At 42.2% G+C, this 20437-nt stretch overlaps 1 protein-coding gene and 1 long non-coding RNA gene across 9 annotated transcripts in view; one reads left to right on the forward strand and one right to left on the reverse strand.

The window, feature by feature from the left end:
• LOC140190195 (protein 4.1-like) overlaps nt 1-9109 on the reverse strand; it is a 159115-nt gene extending 150006 nt beyond the window's left edge. Inside the window, exons 1-2 of one of the 2 annotated variants that reach the window (XM_072246717.1) lie at nt 8704-9109; nt 1502-1575 (exon numbers count right to left, since the gene is read on the reverse strand). In XM_072246717.1, the coding sequence (XP_072102818.1) occupies nt 1502-1503 (2 nt within the window). In that variant the 5' untranslated portion in view covers nt 1504-1575; nt 8704-9109. The other variant, XM_072246719.1, reaches the window with a different exon arrangement.
• The window catches only part of LOC140190196 (uncharacterized), a 32594-nt gene extending 17226 nt beyond the window's left edge, over nt 1-15368 (forward strand). For 3 of the 7 annotated variants that reach the window (XR_011883543.1, XR_011883544.1, XR_011883545.1), the window contains exons 2-5: nt 8755-9056; nt 10865-11041; nt 11129-11407; nt 11794-15368. This is a non-coding gene — a long non-coding RNA (uncharacterized lncRNA). The other 4 variants (XR_011883542.1, XR_011883547.1, XR_011883546.1 and 1 more) reach the window with 3 other exon arrangements.
• Nucleotides 15369-20437: the final 5069 nt, after the last annotated feature.

Here is a 20437-nt window from a genome sequence, read left to right on the forward strand (position 1 = left end):
GCCCTTCCACCCCTGCAAGCTGTGCCACCCAGAAACCCTTGAGAATTCCACTTCAACTCCAACCTCATCACCAGGACAATTTTCAATGACCAATTAACCTACTCGGTACAATTTTGGAATATGGGAGGAAACTGGAGCACCCAGGGAAAACACACATTCCACAGGGAGTACATACAGACTCCTTACAATTGAACTCCGCGCTCCAACGACCAGAGCTAACCGCTACGTTACCAAAAGCAAGAGACAATTGAAAAATCAGAGGACAGGAGACAAATTATAAAGATAGAAGTGAAAGCCTGGTTAAGCAATGGATAAAAGTTTATTGGGATTTAACAGAACAACCATCAAGACCAACACCCTGTAGATTATCCAGTAACATTAGGGCTATCATGGTTAAGTGATGCAAGGCTTACAGTCAACCTCAGCTACGTCAGCAGTGCCACTCAGGTACATAATCAGTAACAGAAGATGTAACTATAACATTACTATGTACATTTTTAACTTTATAGAACTTTAAGTTAAGAGGCTCTGTACTCACCAAAATGGTGGGTATATAACACCATTTGTGCAACAGCCATTTTCATCCAAAGTGTTGCATGCAAAGTGAAGAAAAATTATTTCAGTTGTGCTATCCAATAATCAACCAGTATCAAAATTTATACTAAAGAGCAATGAAGCCTGGCTAACAATGACATACGAGACTGTAAGTACGGTGTTTGATCTAAAATATATTATGATATTTCAAAAATTATATTAATTCAAATAATAGACATATTTGGAATGACATCACATAATCAAACCTACCAGTTCTATTCAGAAACATTACGCATATAGATCTCCTGGTCAAGAGCTACAATTCCTTTAAGAGCAGGTAGTTACAGTAGAAACTGCACGATGAGTCATTAGCTATTGAAATGTTTGAAATAACAAGTAGCTTGCTATATTTGTGGCACTGCACCACACAGTGAGAGGAAAATAAGTAAATAATTGATATGAAGAAAATTATCTGTTATCAGTTTTTTTTTGCAAAAGGGGGCATGTTTCAAAGTTGACTACAATATTATTCTATGTTTCATCATGTTGATATAATATATTTAAAAACGTAAACACGAGGAGTTCTGCAGATGCTGGAAATTCAAGCAACACACATCAAAGTTGCTGGTGAATGCAGCAGGCCAGGCAGCATCTCTAGGAAGAGGTACAATCAATGTGTCAGGCCAAGACCCTTCATCAGGACTCAACGAAGGGTCCTGATGAAGGGTCTCGGCCTGACACGTCGACTGTACCTCTTCCTAGAGATGCTGCCTGGCCTGCTGCGTTCACCAGCAACTTTGATGTGTGTTGCTTGATATAATATATCCTGATTTAGATTTCATAAACTCATCAACTAGTTGAACCAAAAGGTATAATAAAAATCAGTTATGAAACAAAATGTAAAAATGATTCTATATTATGACAAAACATTTCCAGCATCAATAGTGTAAATGAATACATTACTTACATTGTCACAATATTTTAAGGTCTGCCAGTGTTCCAGAATAATTTATTGGCTGCCTAATCTTCTGTGAATTTCACCTTCAAAATAAAAATTGTTTAAAATAGTAACTATAAATTTCAGATTATATATGGATAGAAAGAGCCAAGATCTTCATATACATAACATTGGTTTTATTAGCAAATATACTGGCCCAAGAATAGTCATCCAGTTACAAAGTGATAGTTTAGTTAATCAATTATACAAAATAATTTTTTTAACTGGCATCATTGTTCAGTTCAATATTCACACAGTATGTTCCGGGTCATTTAAATTGTACACATTACTCAAGTAAAGCCAAGAAATCTCAGCAAAACATGTACATTGATGATTTGTAGAAGACTTCCCATCGTACATCTAGAATTGGCAGTCTCTGTTGTAAATTTCAATCTGATGCAGGGTTAAACTTGTAGACTGGAATCTCTTCACAAAAAAAATTGTTCCAAAGGTTAATACAATTACTGTTCAATGATCTGATTAATTGTATCTGAATATTACAACTTTGCTAATAATACCAGCAGTCACAATGGTGTCAAGCATAACCATCACCTTACTACCATTTCAGTATAATAAACCAGTCACTAACAACAGAGTATGAATAACACCAACTCTCCACTCTCCACCTCTGCATGAATTCGGAATACTCTAACCTGTCCTACTATCTGTGCAATCTTGGGAGCATGGAAGGAGCTATAACTTCACACTGTTTAGATGTCATCTTTTGCTTTGACTTAAAAAGATATCTGAAGCATAAAGTGGTGAAATAGCTGGTATCGCTGCCTCATTGTTCCAGGAACAAATGTACAATCTTCTTTGAAGTTAGGTGTTGCCCATGTGGAGCTTAAAGATTCTCTGCATGGGCTTCCACTGATTGCCGGTGCTCCTACTTAGTTAACTGCTAACTCAGTAGCAGCAACAAGTGGCGGTGTTAATAGTGCTGGCAGAGTTATTTTATTGAGAGGCAGCCTTGATCTAGTGAGCTAGGTGGCCATATGCAAGTAAAACAATCTACACTCCCATACACTTCTACCAAAAGAGGTGCAAGGTGCTCCTTCCCTCCACTAGCCTGCAGGTCATCATTGGACAAGGTGTAGCCCCTGCTTAGTTCCCTTCTCCCCCCCCACCCCCCTGTGACCCCACCAATCAGGGTCACGTGAAGCCACGGGAGCAGGCAGTGGATGGTCGTTAGTGGTCGCATAACCAGCACTTGTGATATGGACCAGCTGTATGAGCAGCTGGTCCATATCACAAGTCCTGGTTATGCGACCACTAACGCCAGGCAGACAATCTCTGAAGAGTAAATGATAATAGCTGGGGACACTCATCTTGAAAAGAAGGCGGCAATGGCAAACCACTTCTGTAGAAAAGTTTGCCAAGAACAATTAAGGTCAAAGACCATGATTGCCCATCTCATACAACACAGCACATAATGTACAAACTCAGGTACATTATCCACTGTAACACTTTACTTATGCTTAGGACCAAGCCACACTAGCACAGATCATACCAGGTCAAGTCTTCAATGAACAAAGCAGACTACCTTGATCATTTACTAATGCTAAATTGCTCATCACTCGATGTCCCAATTATATACACTACACCTGAAACTAAAGGCCTTAAAATCAGTAATGAAACAACTGCAAAAAAAATTCCTAAACCAAAAACATTTGAGTATTGCAAAAGTTAAAGTGTTAGTTATATCAATTTTTGGAACTTGTGATTCACAGTAATGGACAATAGCCGTTTTAATCCAGTTTATTTATTTGAGATACAGCGCAAAATAGGCCCTTTGACCCACATTGGCAGGCAATACCACAGTTTAATCCTAAACTAATCACAGGACAATTTACAATGACCAATTAATCTACCAACCAGTACATCTTTGGACTGAGAGCGGAAACCGAAGCACCCGGAGGAAACCCAGAAACCAGTGCGCCCGGGGAGAACGTTCAAACTCCTTACGGGTAGCAGCAGCAGGAATTGAACTAGGGTCGCTGGTACCGCAAAGCATTGTGCTAACCACTACGCTAATGTGCCGCCCCGCGGTTGGTTGATCCAAGTGAAGAAGTTCGTTCTGTACTGAAGCCTACCTGGAAACAATGAATAAAACACTGCTCTGTGCTCATCAATAAAAATGAAGTATTAGGATAGTACTGCTAGTAGACTGAAGTTGTACAGGTGTCAGCACAGGAGATCAGTTTTGAACCTTAACACAACTTTCCTCACTGCAGGTGGTAGCCACAGGGTGAAAAGCCATGACCAGCTCGTTCAATACTCTACTCAGCCGCACAGTTATTATTTCGGAATGTTCTGGAAAACATCATTCCTGTGCTAACAATGTATCCATAAGTGGATCATGGACAATCTCATATTTATACTAACAACCGAAGCAACTGTGGCAATATTTCCGCATCGCTGATGCATCTTGATAATTACGAACATTTATTATTAATCTCAGCACCTAATGGCCTGTTACATTTCCACATGCTTTAAATGGCTGAAAACACTTGAACTTTGCAATATTTTGTTGTTGTTCTAACTGTTCAAGTCCTTACTGTCTAAAATATCATGCATATCTTGGAGGTTTATTCATCTAACATGGCACGGTGGCGTAACACTTTACAGCGCCAGTCACTCATGTTCAATTCCCCCTGCTGTCCATAAAGAGTTCTGTTCATTCTCCCTGTGACCCACATAGTTTTCCTCCAGGTGCTCTGGTTTAATTCCATATTCCAAAGACGCACAGGTTAGTAAATTGTAGGCAGCTACGTTGGTATTGGAAGCCTGCTGTCAGTCCGGGTGAGCACATCCTCGTACTGCGTTAGTTGTTGATGCGAATGACGCATTTCACTGCATGCTTCAATGTTTTGATGTACATGTGACAAATAAAGCTAATCTATCTTCCATCACACAGAGAACCAAAATTTACAAAAGAATGTGCTACATCAGCTCACCTTCTGCAGCTGAAAAAAAATCTGATTGAACTGGTATTGATTACCCAGCCACATTATGTTAATTCATGTTTTCAAAGTCTGACATCAAGCTTCAATTAGTTATATAAACAAATAGTTCCAGTTAATATAGACCAGTTACATTTATTCATGGTCTGTTAACCAAATTTAAAAATGCAAAAACAAAATACAGTAATGTCTATGCAGAAAGCTGAAATGGAACAGTAGAATGAAATACTAGAAGTATTTAGTGGGTCAGGCAACATTTGTGAAGAATGAGTTAATATCTCAGGTTATTAACTTTTCTGATTTAATTTTATAATAACACACTTTCTACCACATTCATTTATTTTGAAGTGTTTTGAAGCATCATATCTGGATGCATCATGGCTTAGTATGGCAACTGCTCTGTCTGTGACAGCAAGAAACAGTAAGGAATACCAGCCTCCCCTCCACGGACTCTATCTACATCTCATCGCTGCCTCAGTAAAAACTCCACCCACCCCAGAATTCTGCTTTCTAGCCCCTCCCATTAGGCAGAAGATACAAAAGCCTAAAAGTGCACACCACAGCCTTTACGGGGAGCATCTATCCTGCTGTTATAAGGCTTTTGAACAGTCCTTTAGTACAATAAGATGGAGTATTGATTTCAGAATCTACCTCATTATAGCCTTGCACCTTATTGTCTACCTGTATTTCACTTTCTCTGTAACTCTAACACTTTATTCCGTATTTTGTTATGGTTTTCCCTTGTACCACCACAATGCACTGTAATAAAATTCTGTATGGATGGCATGCAAAACAAAGGTTTGCACTGTACCTAGGATTAAAAAATATCAATAATAATAATATGTGCAAATACCCATTTGTAATCTAAAATGGGTAAAATACTAAATACCAAGTTTAAAATACTAAATACGAAATTTTCACAACTAATTAAGTCTTATCAATTCAAAACACAGACAAAAGAATTGTACAGGAATCTTTTCAAAATGAAAAGTGATGGTACCAATCCATATCTGACAAAAACTACAATGAAAGAGTTTAGTTCTGGTTATTGCTTTAAATATAATGGGTGACAAAATGCACTGACAATGATGGATTACTAATTTTATTTGTATTTGATTATTGGAATTATCAAGGCAATTTACCGAACTATTTCTAGCAATTGAGAAATCAGTACATTAAACTGCACATTAAGATGGACCATAACTGGAGTTCTATTTTGAATGCACTCTGATTTTTTTTTCTCATTTGTAATTTGGATTCAATTGGTCATACTGTAATTGCTGACTAAATCTTTTGTATTCTCTGTTAAATGGAGACAAGAAAACCTGTTCAAATGGGACTGTAATTGCTGACTAAATCTTTTATGTTCTCTGTTAAATGGAAACAAGAAAACCTGTTCAAATAGGACTAAACATGCATTTTTAATTATTTCTTAATTAAACAGAAGCATTTAGAACTTAAGTTTGCCTTTTCTAAAACAAGGAACATACTTACAAAGGTGGTTAAGAAGGCTTATGGAATGCTTGTTTTTATTTGTTGAGGTATTGAGTTCAAAAGTTAAGAGGTTATGTTGCAACTTTATAAAACTCTGGTTAGACCACATCTGGAGTACTGCATACAGTTCTGGTCAGCCCACTATAGGAAGGATGTTGAGGTTTTGGAGAGAGTGAAAAAGAGGTTTACTAAATGCTGCCTGGTTTAGAGGGCACATGCTACCACAAGAAGTTGAATTAATTTGGGTTGTTTTCCCTGGAGTGCCAGGAGCTGAGGGGAGATCTGATAGAGGCTTACAAGATTATGAGAGGCATAGATAGAGTGGGCAGAGAGCATCTGTCTCCCAGAGTAGAAATATCTAATACCGGGGGGCATGCATTGAAGGTGAGAGGGGGTAGGTTCAAAGGGATTGTGATGGTTTTTTTTTACTCAGACAGTAGTGGATGCCTGGAATGTGCTGCCTGGAATGGTGGTAGAGGCAAATACATTGGAGGCTTTTAAGAGACATATAGATAGGCACATGGATGTAAGGAAGATGGTGGGATATGTACATGGTGAAGGTAGGAGGTAGTATTTGGGTATTTTTGATTTGCCTTTTAGCTGGTTCAGCACAACACTGTGGGCCGAATGGCCTGTTTCTGGTGTTGTACTCATCTATGTTCTATTTAAGAATCGTTTTACATTACATCGGGTACAGGCATCACCAGCTACCTTAGTACAAAATAGCTTTAAAAGAATGCCAAGAATACTAGCATAGAGTGAATCTTGAAAGGCTCTTTTCCTCAAAATTTGAATTTATATTAAAAATATCACTGGAAGAATGGTCACCTTAAATAGACTCTGTAAAGGATACATTTTTTTTTGTCCAGAGAATGTGACCAGTAAATTGCTTTTCCTTAGTACTTGGAGAGGGAGAATAAATAGATTTATACCTCTTGTGGTGTTACTTATGAATGTTGTGATTGTATCCAAGTTATTATGTCATTTGTTGAGAAAATATACAGAATATCTTAAAACCTCTTTTTACACAAGATCAAAATATAATTAATTTCATCAACTAATCCTCAAAACTGGTATTATTTTTCATGAAACCAAATATGCTTCAAAGCTGAACATGAAACTCTTGTCACTCAAATAAATACTGAACTTATGAAGACCACAAGATATAGGAGCAGAATTAGGCCATTTGGCCCATTGAGTCTGCACCATTTCATCGTGGCTGATCCATTTCTCTCAGCCCCAATCTCCTGCCTTCTCTCTGTATCCCTTCATGCCCTGACCAATCAAGAATCTATCAACCTCTACCTTAAATATACCCAACGACTTGGCCTCCACAGCCGCCTGTGGCAACAAATTCCAGATTCACCACTCACTGACTAAAGAAATTCCTCCTCATCTCTGTTCTAAAAGGACGCCCATCTATTCTGAGGCTGTGTTCTCGGGTCGTAGACTCCCCCCCCCCCATAGGAAACATCCTCTCCGCATGCTCTCTATCGAGGGCTTTCATCATTCTTCTGAACTCCAGTGAAATACAGAGGCAGAGTGAGGAGTTAAGACACGGAACAATAATCAGTATTGCCAGTTATCTATAAGCAACAGATTAGTGCGCTAGGGCTCTGTCAATGTCATTTAAACTGAGCGCAATACTGTCTGACAGAAAACTTCAGCGCTCTTAATGTGAGCAAAAAGTTTCTTTCGTAACTTAATGGACGCTTCCCGAAAAGATACCCAAAACACTCATTAACATTTGAGCAAATACTCAGAATTTATTTTAAATTATAAGAGACATTAAACGAAGCAGGCGATTTTGGAAAAACAATGGATTTATAGATCAATTTAAAGATACTGTTTATGGATTTATTCTGGGAATTCAAGCACCTTTCTACAACAAATTGAGGCAATTATGTCACCACTGCAGTAATATTTTTAAGCCGAGCAATTGGTCCATTTATGTTCAGAAACAGAATGTTCGATGAAGATCGTTCCGTCTAATCTTGTCAGTTCGCCCCTTACTACAGCCACTTTCCTCTTCACCTGGTTTCACCTATCACCTTCTTCCCTCCCCCACTTTCTTCTTCTCCCTTCCTACACAGTCCGGATGAAGATCTCGGCCTGCATATCCCTCTTCGTAGACGCTGCCGCCGGTCCCGCCGAGTTCCTCCAGCATTTTATGCGTGTTGCTCTCGCATCTGCAGAATCTCTCGGAGTTCGCCGTCCTTCCAGTTACGGTTAATAGATTCTGCAGCGGTTCCCCGCTTTTTAAAAAGAAAGTTTAAAAAACGGAGCAAAAAAGAATGCAAAAGTGGAATTTCAGGTGGCGAGCAGGAAGCTGGCATGGCCCAGGTCTGGAACGGTGCCCGTCGTTGCCCGCACGCACTGACTTGTGCGTTTGCCTTGGGGAGTGACCGAGGTGCAAATTCCGCAGTGCCGCTGCCGATGTCTCCCTCAGCCCCTCTCCATCACGCACCATCCTCTAAAAGACATTAAAAGTCGGCGGTTGGAAAATTCGCCGCCACAGGAGAAAACTCATAGCACTGCCTTCGCAGCCCCCACCCCTTTACCTGGGCCGCTGCAGGTAAGCATTGAAAACAAGCCCTGGCAACCGGCGCTGGCACTGTGGTTACGCACTTCAAACCGGGAATATCGCCGTCGGGTGACCATGACAGGGCTGCCAGATGCTTCCCGGAAATTGTGAGGTACAAGGGAAAGCCTTACCTCAAGTCGCTCGATGCTCCGTTAATTTATTATCCCCCCCCTCTTTTCCAGCCCCGCTGGTGCTCTCCCGGCCCGAGGAGCCTCTTCGCAACCAACCCTGCTGACGGAATGATTCCCGCCTCCCTCCGTTTCTGATTGGTAGCGCTTCCCAACCGCCGCCGATTGACATGGAGGTTCCCGGTGTTCATTGGTGAACTCGAACAGCACTCAAAACAAAGGTTACGCCCTTCCGTGGAGATCCCGCCCCCCGCTCGCCAGTCACAGAAGTTAGGTTGAGTGACAGTAGGAGCCTTGTATTGCGCGCAATTGTTTATTTTGGAGCGGATCAAATCTCTTCTATGCATTTCGAAACGGTACGTTGCAATGTAGTTTCACGTTAGACCTTGAACAGTGGATAACTTTCAGTCACACGAGAGATTCTGCAGGTGCTGGAAATCCAGAGCAACACACACACACCCACACAAAATGCTGGAGTGCTGGAGGAACTCAGCCGGTCAGGCTGAGATAACTTTCAGTGTTTTGGGGCATGCCACTTGTAATATCAGCATCCACTCAAAACGTAGCCATGCAGCTCGTAACTGCTAGCACAGGTTGTAATGTTCTCCAAAGCAATAAAATGCCCGAGGGTTGAGATGACATTGAGAAACTGAACAGACTCGCTCTTGTGGTTTATGACATCATCCCAGAGTCTTCAAACTTTACTAAGTTTAGATGCTGTAAGTCCAAATACTTTTTGAATATTAGCGTGATTGTTCTGTAATTCTTTAATGAACCACTATTTACCCGATTTCACCTTCAGGAAGTTAAAATAACTTAAAATACATAATAGAAGATAAGACCAGAATTAGGCCATTTGACCCATCGAGTCTGCTCCAACATTTCATCATGGCTGATCCATTTTCCCTCTCAGCCCCCATCTCCTGATTTCTCCCCTTATCAGTTCATGCCCTGACTAATCAAGAAACTATCAACCTCCTCCTTAAATATACCCTGTAACTTGGCCTCCACAGCCACCTGTAGCAATGGATTACACAGATTCACCACTCTCTGGCTAAAATAATTCCACCTCATCTCCATTCTAAATGGACGCCCCTCTATTCTGAGGCTGTGTCCTCTAGTCTTAGACTCTCCCACCATAGGAAACATCCTCTGCACATCCATTCTATCAAGGCCTTTCAAATTTGATAGGTTTCAATGAGGTTCCTCCTCGTTCTTCTGAATTCCACTGAGTAGAAGCCCAGAGCCATCAAATGCTCCTCATATGACAAGCCCTTTGAACCCAGAATCAATTTTGTGAACCTCCTTTGAAGCCTCTCCAATATTATCACACCCTTTCTTAGACAAGGGGCCCAGAGGTGAGCCCTCGCCATGTCATTGCAATTTAAATGATTCCATCGTTTGATTTAGAAATACTTTAGTGAAGAGACGCTCTACTTAGATGCATCTATCATATTAATAAAAGCAGAAAATGCTGGAAGTAGCAAATATAGAAAGAGAAAACAAGGCCTTCAAACATAAGACAAGATAAATCTTTTTATCCCGAGGGAAATTATCGTCTCAAGGTTACTGAGTCATAAATATATACTTTAAAATACAAAATGTAAGTATTGAGGTACAAAAATACAAAATGTGCATTAAAATGTAATAGTGCAAAACGTAGATGTGCAATGAAACCTTATATTTATATACTTAAGCAGGAGTTGTAGAGTCTTATTGCCACAGGGAGAAAGGACCTTGGTGCACCTCGGAGGAATCAGCCTGTTACTAAAGTTGTTACTAAATATTGTATCATTTCTTAATGTATGCATTATTAAATGACAATAAAAGAGGACTGCGAGTCCTCATAATCTAATCTAATCTGTTTGTCCAGTATGTCATGGAGGGATGAGAGGGATTGTCCATAATGCTCTGTAACTCCTGCAGCATCCTCCTCTCAAACACAACCACCAAGGGATCCACTTCCACCCCCAGAATAGAACCAGCCTTCCTGATGAGGTTATCAATCTTCTTGACCTACTGAGTACTCAACATGACCTACTGAGTACTTCCCAAGTTTTCTGTTTCCACTCCAGCAACTGCATTTTATCATTTTCAGCCGATGATAACGTTACTTTCTCTCCACATGCCTGATCCAATATTGCCTTTATCTTTAATCTTCCAGAAGCTGGTGCATCAAAAGTGCTGGTAACTCTCATTATCAATATCTGCCTTCTCCAAGAGGTGTCTTCCAAAATATCGGAAGTAGCCCACGTTTTTCAGGCTCTTGCCATGAACCTTAATTATTGGAGGGAAATTTGGAGCAAGTTGTGTCACAACCACCAATTCAGCAGCGCAACAGGTATGGCAATTGTGCTCGTGAATATGCACCTGTCTGCTAATTGTTATTTCATTGTGACAGTATCTAACTCCATTCTCTTTGTCCTAGAGCTTGAACAAAGCACAGCTGCCTGCTTGCTTTCGCCCTTGCCTGAGAAATTCAAGTCAATTGGCTCTGAAGACTAACGATATTCGTTTTATGTTTAGTTATTCCTTTCAGCTGCAGTGTTGGTTTTGTTTTCCATTTGAGAGTTTTAGTTAACGGCCCTGTTCGGCCCAGCGTTTATTGTTTTCTTTTCCCTCTAACTCTGTTCGCATTAAAGTCTGTGAACTATCAAACCACTTCAGTGTCTCTCACTCCGCACTTGGACCATATCCGAACGTACTGGTGAGTTGTTAGAGTATACTCTCATCTGCTTTGGTGAAACTTTGACGATGGCGTGGAGCTTGGCTTCTGAGCATCTGCAAGCACAATTATTGTCTGCCAAGTGCAGTTTGACCATCGCGATTTCTGTGGCTCTGGAGCGTAGTTGAATAAATTCTCATTAATTCTAAAGATTATCTGTAATCCTGCAAGTGCTTTGTTGGAGTAGAGATGTGACATGGTGGCAACAAAGGTTGAGAAAGGTGTTGGGACAATATTTTGGCTTTGTTTGACACCGACTTTCACTGAGAAATGGTTAATGTCATGCCATCATGGGACCAATTTTTTTTAAGCATGTCTGGTATCAGGATTATGAACATTCCTGACTTGACCCTTGTATTTTTTACCAGGCCGAGTGACTGGCTCAACACTCAACCCGGCACGGATGGAAAGCGTGCTCGGGGGTGGCCCGACCTGGATTCGAACTTGGGAACCTTCGCTCCAGAGTTTGGCGCTGATCTCACTGCACCACCAGCTGGCCTATGGGACCAATGAAATATGGAGACATATTTCTGTGGGCAGCCAAATTTGAGGAGAGTCTTCCTTGGACCTTTGTGGTTTTCTGTGGCAGGCAATCCCTGGTCTCCAAAGTTTCTGAGTCATAATGACATAGAACACTTTAGCACAGAAACAGGCCCTTTGGCCTACCTCGTCTATGCCAAACTATTAATTGCCATGTCCTATTGACCTGTACCCAGACCATAGACCTCCATATCCTTGTATCCATCTTAATTTCTCTCAACTATTGAAATCAAACCCACATCCACCACTTCTGCTGGCAGCTTGTTCCACACTCTCCCCACCCTCTGGGTGAAGAAGAGTTCCCTCATAATACCCTTCAACATTTCACCTTTCACCCTTAACCCATAACCTCTAGTTCCAATCTCACCTAACCTCAGTGGGAAAAGGCTGCTTGATTTATTCGATCTATACCTCTCATAATTTTGTATACCTCTGTAAAATCTCCCTTCAATGAGCTTCCCTCTATTCTGAGGTTGTGCCCTCTGGTCCTAGTCTCATCCACTACAGGAAACATTCTCTCGATATCCATTCTGTCTAAGCCTTTCAATATTCAAAAGGTTTCAATGAGGTCCCAGCGCATCTGTAGATGTGAACTTCCCACTATTCAGGTGTGTAAGAAGGGCCCGAAGGATCATTGGGGAACCGAGTCACCCCAACCACAAACTGTTCCAGCTGCTGCCATCTGGGAAACGGTACCGCAGCATAAAAGCCAGGACCAACAGGCTCCGGGACAGCTTCTTCCACCAGGCCATCAGACTGGTTAATTCATGCTGATACAATTGTATTTCTATGTTATATCGGCTGTCCTGTTCTACATATTATTTATTATAAATTACTATAAATTGCATATTGCACATTTAGACAGAGACATAACGTAAAGATTTTCAATCCTCATGTATATGAAGGATGTAGGTAATAAAGTCAGTTCAATTCAATGTTAACCATTCATTCCCAGAAACATTCTTGTGAACCTCCTCTGCACGCTTTCCAATGCCAGCACATCCTTCCTTAGATAAGGGGCCCAAAACTGCTCACAATACCACCAATGCTTTATAAAGCTTCAGCATTATATTCTAGTCCTCTTGAAATGAATGCTTAACATTGCATTTGCCTTCTTCACCACTGACTCAACCTGAAAATTAACCTTTAGGGAATCCTGCACAAGGACTTCCAAGTCCCTTTGCACCTCTGACTTTTGAATTTTCTCCTCATTTAGAAAATAGTCTGTGCCTTTATTCCTTCTACCAAAGTGCATGACCATTCTCTTCCCGACACTGTATTCCATCTGCCACCTTTTTACCCATTCTCCCAGTCTGTCCTGGTCCTTCTGCAAACTTCCTGCTTCCTTAATGCTACTGGCACCTCCACCTACCCATGTATCATCTGAAGACTTGGCCACAAAGCCAACATTTCCATCATCTAAATCATTGACATACAAAGTGAAAAGAAGTGGTCCCGATACCGACCCCTGTGGGACACCACTAGCCACGACAGCCAACCAGAACAGGCCCCCTTTATTCCCACTCTTTGCCTCCTGCCAGTCAGCCAATCTTCTATCCATGCCAGAATCTTTCCTGTAATACCATGGGCTCTCATATTGTTGAGCAGCCTTATGTGTGGCACCTTGTCAAAGGCCTTTGTAAAATCCAAATAAACAACATCCACTGACTTTCCTTTGTCTATCCTGCTTGTTATTTCCTCAAAAAATTCCAATGGATTTGTCAAGCAAGATTTGCCCTGAAGGAAACCATGCTGATTTTGGCCTACTTTGAAAGCTGAGCCTTAATAATGGATTCCAAATTTACTGGAAGAATATACAAACAATTTAAGTGCCCTCTCAATATCTCCAACACAGAAGCCCAAGTGATGCTCAATTGACCATGTTAAGCAAGCCACATTGTTTGCATGACACCACCTTCCCAAAACAGACACTCTATTCCCATTTGAACATCAATTTCTCAAACTTCCGGTAATTCGGTAATCCACCCCCCACCCCTTTCCTTCACCATTCCCCATTCCCATTTCCCCCTCTCACTTATCTCTTTGCCTGCCCATCGATTGCTCCTCCCCCTTCCCTTTCTTCCATGACTTTCGGTCCTCTCCTATCAGCTTCCCCCTTCTCCAGCCCTTTTATCCCTTTCACCAAACGTCTTCCCAGTTCGCCCATCCCACCCCTCCTGGTTTCACCTATCACCTACCACCTTGTACTTCCTCCTTCCCTCCCCCCACCTTCTTACTCTGACTTCTAAACTCTTTTTACCAGTCCTGAGGAAGGGTCTCAGCCCAAAGCGTCGACTGTTTACTCTTTTCTGTAGATGCTGCCTGGCCTGCTGAGTTCCTCCAGTATTTTGTGTGTTTTGTGTTTATTGCTTTATTCCAAGTTTTCTTATGGGAAGAGATTATGAGGTAGACAGAGGTAAGATTCATGGAAAGAATCAAAGTCTTCCTGAGTAATAGTAATGTCCCCACTGGCTCTTGAGAATCTCTGGCCCATGACAACTCAAAGTGGTAAAAGAGCGCTTGAAGTGATATTGGGATCGTTGAGGCAATGCATTGGGAGCGTATAGAGGACTTGTGGAATTAGCAGTAAGGGAGACCATCTCACAAACTCCTCCCCCCCCCCACCCCCCTGCTCAGTTGGTCACCTACATGTGAAAGAATCAGCAACTTCTATCTAGGCCTCAGGGTACATCTCAAATTGGAATGGAAGTCAATTGAGACTTGGAGGGACTGCCTAAGAAGGACAGGGCTGAGGGAGTGGAAACACATTGCTACCAAAGGAGGTGTAAGGTGCTCCTTCCTTCCGCTAGCCTCCAGGTCACCTTTGGGCAAGGTGTAGCTCCTGCTTAGCCACACTCCCCACCCCCACCAGTCAAGGTCACATGAAGCTATGGGAGCAGGTGGTGGATGGTCGTACGAGCAGCTGGTGCACATCACAATGACCACTGACACCGGGCAGAATATCTCTGAAGAGTATTGCTGTAGGCTGGGGTCACCTGTCTTGTTAAAACACTGCCCAGAAGAAGACAATGGCAAAACACTTCTGTAGAAAAACTTGCCAAGAACAATCATGGTCATGGAAAGACCGTGATTGCCCACGTCATACAACACAGCACATAATGATGACATGATATGACACACCACATAATAACGACGCCATACAACACAGCACATAATGATGACTTCAAATGACACAGCTCATAATGATGATGTCATACAGCACAGCACATACTGATGATGTTATATGACACGGAGCATAACAAATTAGCCTAAGAAGAAGTACCAATAATAAATACAGTTGTTCTGTTAGTATGAACATGACTTGAACCATCAATGTGAGATGAACTGAGAATATCCAGGCAATTTGTATCATCTGCCAGTACGCTGGATGAACTCAGCAGGTCGGGCAGCATCAGTCAGAAACGATGGGCCGGAACCCTTCATCAGGACTGAAGAATGAAAGATGGGGAAGGATTTGAAGAATGCTTGTAGCTTCAGTTGAAAGACCAGTAATTTGAAAGACGAAGGGGTGGGGGAGGGGAAGCATTGACGTCATAGCCCTGGAAACAATGGGTAGTAGAAGAAGGAGGCGGAACCATGAGGGAGCTGGGGGAGGGGGTAGAGTGAAATAGAGATAGAGGAAGGGAGGGGGAGGGGGAGGGATCTTCTACTACCCATTGTTTTCAGGGCTATGATGTCAATGCTTCCCCTCCCCAACAACTTTGTCTTTCAAATTACTGGTCTTTCAACTGACGCTACAAGCATTCTTCAAATCCTTCCCCATCTTTCATTCTTCAGTTCTGACGAAGGGTTCCGGCCCAAAACATTGACTCATCGTTTCTGACTGATGCTGCCCGACCTACTGAGTTCATCCAGCGTACTGAAAGTGTTGCTCTGATCCTTTACAGCATCTGCAGATTATTTTGTATCATCTGCCACCTAAATCAACTTTTCATTGTATTTGTAACATGAGGATTTTAGATTTTTTCTTCAACACAATTTTATATTTCCAGATAAGCTGCTTTCCTCTCCCCCCACAATATTTAAGAAGTATTTAGACAGAGACATAGACAGGCACAGAATAGACCATAAGACAAGAAGACTATAAAACATAGGAGCAGAATTAGGCCATTCAGCCTTTTGAGTCTGCTCTGCCATCCCACCATGGCTGATTTATTATCTCACTCAACCCCATTCTTCTACCTTCTCCCCGTAACCTTTGACATCCTTACTAATTAAGAATCTTTCAAGAGTTAATAAAATTTTGTTGAAAGTAAATCTACAGATAAACAGCATGTGACATCCACTTAGTCACTTGTGGTCTTCTTCTTCTTGGGCCCTTAGCTCCCACTGGAGCAGAGGCCATTGATGACTGTGCTCGTCTTCATTGTCCACTGTCGATGGTCTGGTTGGAGTTCATCGATGTTTCTGTAATCCACTGTATCCACTGTACAGGGGATTGGTCTATAAAGCTTCACCAGAGCCCTGCTGGCTGGCCCTACCCATTTCCACCTCTCACGACGGGGACGCAGGGTTGGACTTTGAGAGGCAGTCTTGTGTGATGTTTGCATTATATTTTGAGCACCCTGCCATTGTTTTATATTAATCCCTCAGTTAATCAGGGCTCCATGGCATAAAAAAAAGGCTGGGAAATCCTGGTTCATAGCATGTTTCACAGTGTGAACTTTGTGAAGCACAATCAGAATCAGGTTTAATATCATCGGCATATGTCGTAAAGTTTGTTAACTTTGTGGCAGCAGTACAATGCAATATATAATGACAGAGAAAAAACATGAATTACAGTAATTATATATTAAAAAGTTACATTTATTAAGTAGTGCAAAAGTAGTAATAAAAAATTAATGAGGTAGTGTTCATGGGTTCAATGTCCATTCAGAAATTGGATGGCAGAGGGGAGGAAGCTGTTTCTGAATCGTTCAGGCTTCTGTACCTCCTTCCTGATGGTAGCAATGAGAACAAGGCATGTCCTGGGTGGAGAATGAAGAATATTTGGAAATATTTTATAATTTAATGCCTTGACATTGAAATTAATTCCCTTTAATTTTTGATGTAAAGGACTGATATGGTAATAAGTCCTTACCAATAATTTATAGGGCGTACAAGCTGGGGGAAATATAATCCTGCAGCTTTGTGTAACCCTCAGGTTCAGCAGGCATACTTTTGTCTGGGGAAGACAACCTCAGGCCCAGCTGAACTGAGAAATCTTGTTTGTGTGGATGCTGAACGATATGTTGCCGGGTTACAAATCCGTGCCGCAAAATATCAGATAGTACACCATATGCAATTAAACAATTGAGCTGTATAATTCTTAATCTGACTATAGGGTGAGTAAAGAAAATAAAAAGAAAAAGGGCCCATTTTAATGAAACAGTCTAACATGCACGTTGGAGCTCACGATTGTCCGTCCATTCGTTCCCCATCAACCTCCTCCGAGCGTCGTCGACACATGGACCCTCGCTCCAAGTCCAGTCCATCCTGCGGTCTACCAACTCTCTCCACTCGTGTCTCCTCTCTTCATCTCTCGCCAACAAAAGACCGCGAATACTCTCTCAGACACACAAGAGTAAACAACACGTGTCTCATTGGATGGGTCCCATTCCAAAGACCCCGTTATCTCTAACACTGCTGCTGCAGAGAAACCATTACATTAGCAGTGAAACGTTACAGAGCATCACATTTGTGTGTACGTTCACCAAAATTCTCTGGCAGTGGATATTGTTGGCAAGACATAGAAGCATCACATGTGACTTGACTTCTACATTAGAGGAGGCCTCACACTATCAGTGGTTCAATGAGTAAAGAGTAAAAAGGAATTATCTGCAGCTTTGATTTTCTATTTCAGTTCATTTTTGGCATAGAACTGGTGACTTTTATATCGCGATTTGGAGGGACTGCCTAAGGAGGAGAAAATCCAAAAGTAAATGCAATTTGTTTTGTTCGCATAAGATTGAGTTGAACATTAGTGAAGAGAGGATCTGAGAATGTCCAGGCAATTTCTATCATCTACCACGTAGATCAAATTTCCATTGCATTTGTTGCACGAGGAACAGAGGCTGTAACTTGCGGTTTATATAGAGACTGAGTTCAAGGTGGTGATAATGGAATAGCTTGGGCAGGACAGTGTCTATACTTAATTAGGAGTTTGAGGAGATTCAGTGTGTCACCAAAAACTCTCGAAATTTTCTACAGATGCACCATGGAGAGCATTCTAACTGGCTGCAACACCATTTGGTGTGGGGGAGCAGGGCTACCTCACAGGATCGAAATAAGCTGAAGAGAGTTGTAAACTTAATCAGCTCCATCATGGGCACGAGCCTCCGTAGTATCCAAGACATCTTCAAGGAGCAGTGCCTCAAAAAGGCGGCGTCCATCATTAAGGACCAACATCACGCAGGACAGGCCCTCTTCTCATTGCTACCATCAGGGAGGAGGTACAGGAGCCTGAACGATTCAGGAACAACTTCTTCCCCTCTGCCATCTGATTTCCAAATGGACATTGAACCCATGAACACTATCTCACTACTTTTATATTTCTGTTTTTGCACTACTTATTTAACTATTTGATATACCTATATTATTGTAATTCATAGTTTTTTAATAAAATAAATAATAAAGGCATCCGTTAGTCTTGCGAGACCATGGATCTGCGCCTGGAAAGTCTTCACTCTCCAGGGCGTAGGCCTGAGCAAGGTTGTATGGAAGACCAGCAGTTGCCCATGCTGCATGTCTCCCCTCTCCACGACACCAGTGTTGTCCAAGGGAAGGGCATTAGGACCCATACAGCTTGGCACCAGTGTCATGGCAGAGCAATGTGTGATTAAGTGCCTTGCTCAAGGACACAACACGTTGCCTCGGCTGGGGCTCGAACTCACGACCTTCAGGTCGCTAGCCCAATGCCTTAACCACTTGGCCACGTGCCCACTAGTTTTTTTTTATATTATATATATTTCTATACTTCATACGTTGCATTGTTCTACTGGCACAAAGTTAACAATTTCACAACATATGCCGGTGATATTAAACCAGATTCTGATTCTGATTCTGATATAGAGGCCAAGTTCAAGGTGGTGATCAAGAAATAGTTAGGATTTATATAGAGACCAAGTTCAAGCTAGTGGCTTATGTACAGAATGTTGGTTCTGTAAAAATTGTTATGTTTATTTGAATTTTAATTTCTAAATGGGAAAGAACGTATTATATTGTCAAGGAAAAAGGGTGAGAACTTGGGATTGTGCTGGGAAACTTGTGCTTGTGTGAGGAAGCCGTGATAGCTTGTCCAAGGAAAATCGTACTGAAAATTTAAGACTCCCCATATTATATGTGACACAGACACAGAAGTTTTCATGTTGGGAGTTAATTACACGATTGGTAGTTGCTGACGACTCCTTAAAACCAGAAGCAAGAGTAAAGCCACCCACAGGGAATTTGGCTCCCGCTCGCGGCTGGTAGCTCACGACTGACCTGGAGACGTCACTAAAGTTCCAACAGCACATTGTCAAGACCACCTTCAGACCAGACATCCTCCTGGTCTCAGAGGTAGCAAAATACATCATCCTGCTGGAGCTGACAGTGTCGTGGGAGGAGGTCCAGGAGAGGAAGCTTGCAAGATACGAGGAACTGGCCAGTGACTGTCGGAGGCAGGTGCGGGAGGCAAAGTGCCTGCCTGTTGAACTGGGCCGCCGGGGCTTCACTGGGCAGTCTCTTCGCAGAGCCCTCAGTGGATTGGGCATCGCTGGTACAAGGAGGCAGAGAGCTATTGGCAACGTTGCCAAGGCAGTAGACAAAGCCGCAAGGTGGCTCTGGATGAAGAGAGGAAGACCATGGGGACCTGCACCACGTGCTACCTGAGCACAAGTTGGGGCTTCACCAGCAACGGCTGGGTCGCCTGGGTGAGGGTGTCTGATGTTGAAAGTCTCGAAAATCCCGATTAACCCAGGTTACATCACTGATGATGTCTTCAGAGCATAGAACATAGAAATCTACAGCACATCACAGGCCCTTCGGCCCAAAAAGTTGTGCCGACCATGTAGCCTACTCTAGAAACCGCCTAGAATTTCCCTACTGCATAGCCCTCTATCTTTCCAAGCTCCACGCACCTTTCTCTTAAAGGACCCATTGTGAGATGTATTCTGCAAATCTGCCCATGGCCTCCAACACCCTCTGAAAATCAGAAACCTTGGCAGAAGTCTGCTTTCTGACAATTATCAGACTGGCTTCGGGATGCTCTTGTCAGGGGTGCCGGGGAGCAGAGAAAAAAAAAAGCCTATCCAAGCGACATTTTGTGAGGAGGAGGCCAAGAAAGTCAAGGTGAGGAGTGAAGCCAATGTGACTGGGATAGAATGGTAGAAAAGTGTAGTTAAAGTGAGTGAACACATCAGCAAATCCATCAAACTGCATCAACAAATTTAATCCATCTCTTCCGTCTAATGCTCTCGATCCCCTCAGGCACTG

This window comes from Mobula birostris, chromosome 29, assembly GCF_030028105.1.
Source record: "Mobula birostris isolate sMobBir1 chromosome 29, sMobBir1.hap1, whole genome shotgun sequence".
NCBI classification, from domain to species: domain Eukaryota; kingdom Metazoa; phylum Chordata; class Chondrichthyes; order Myliobatiformes; family Myliobatidae; genus Mobula; species Mobula birostris.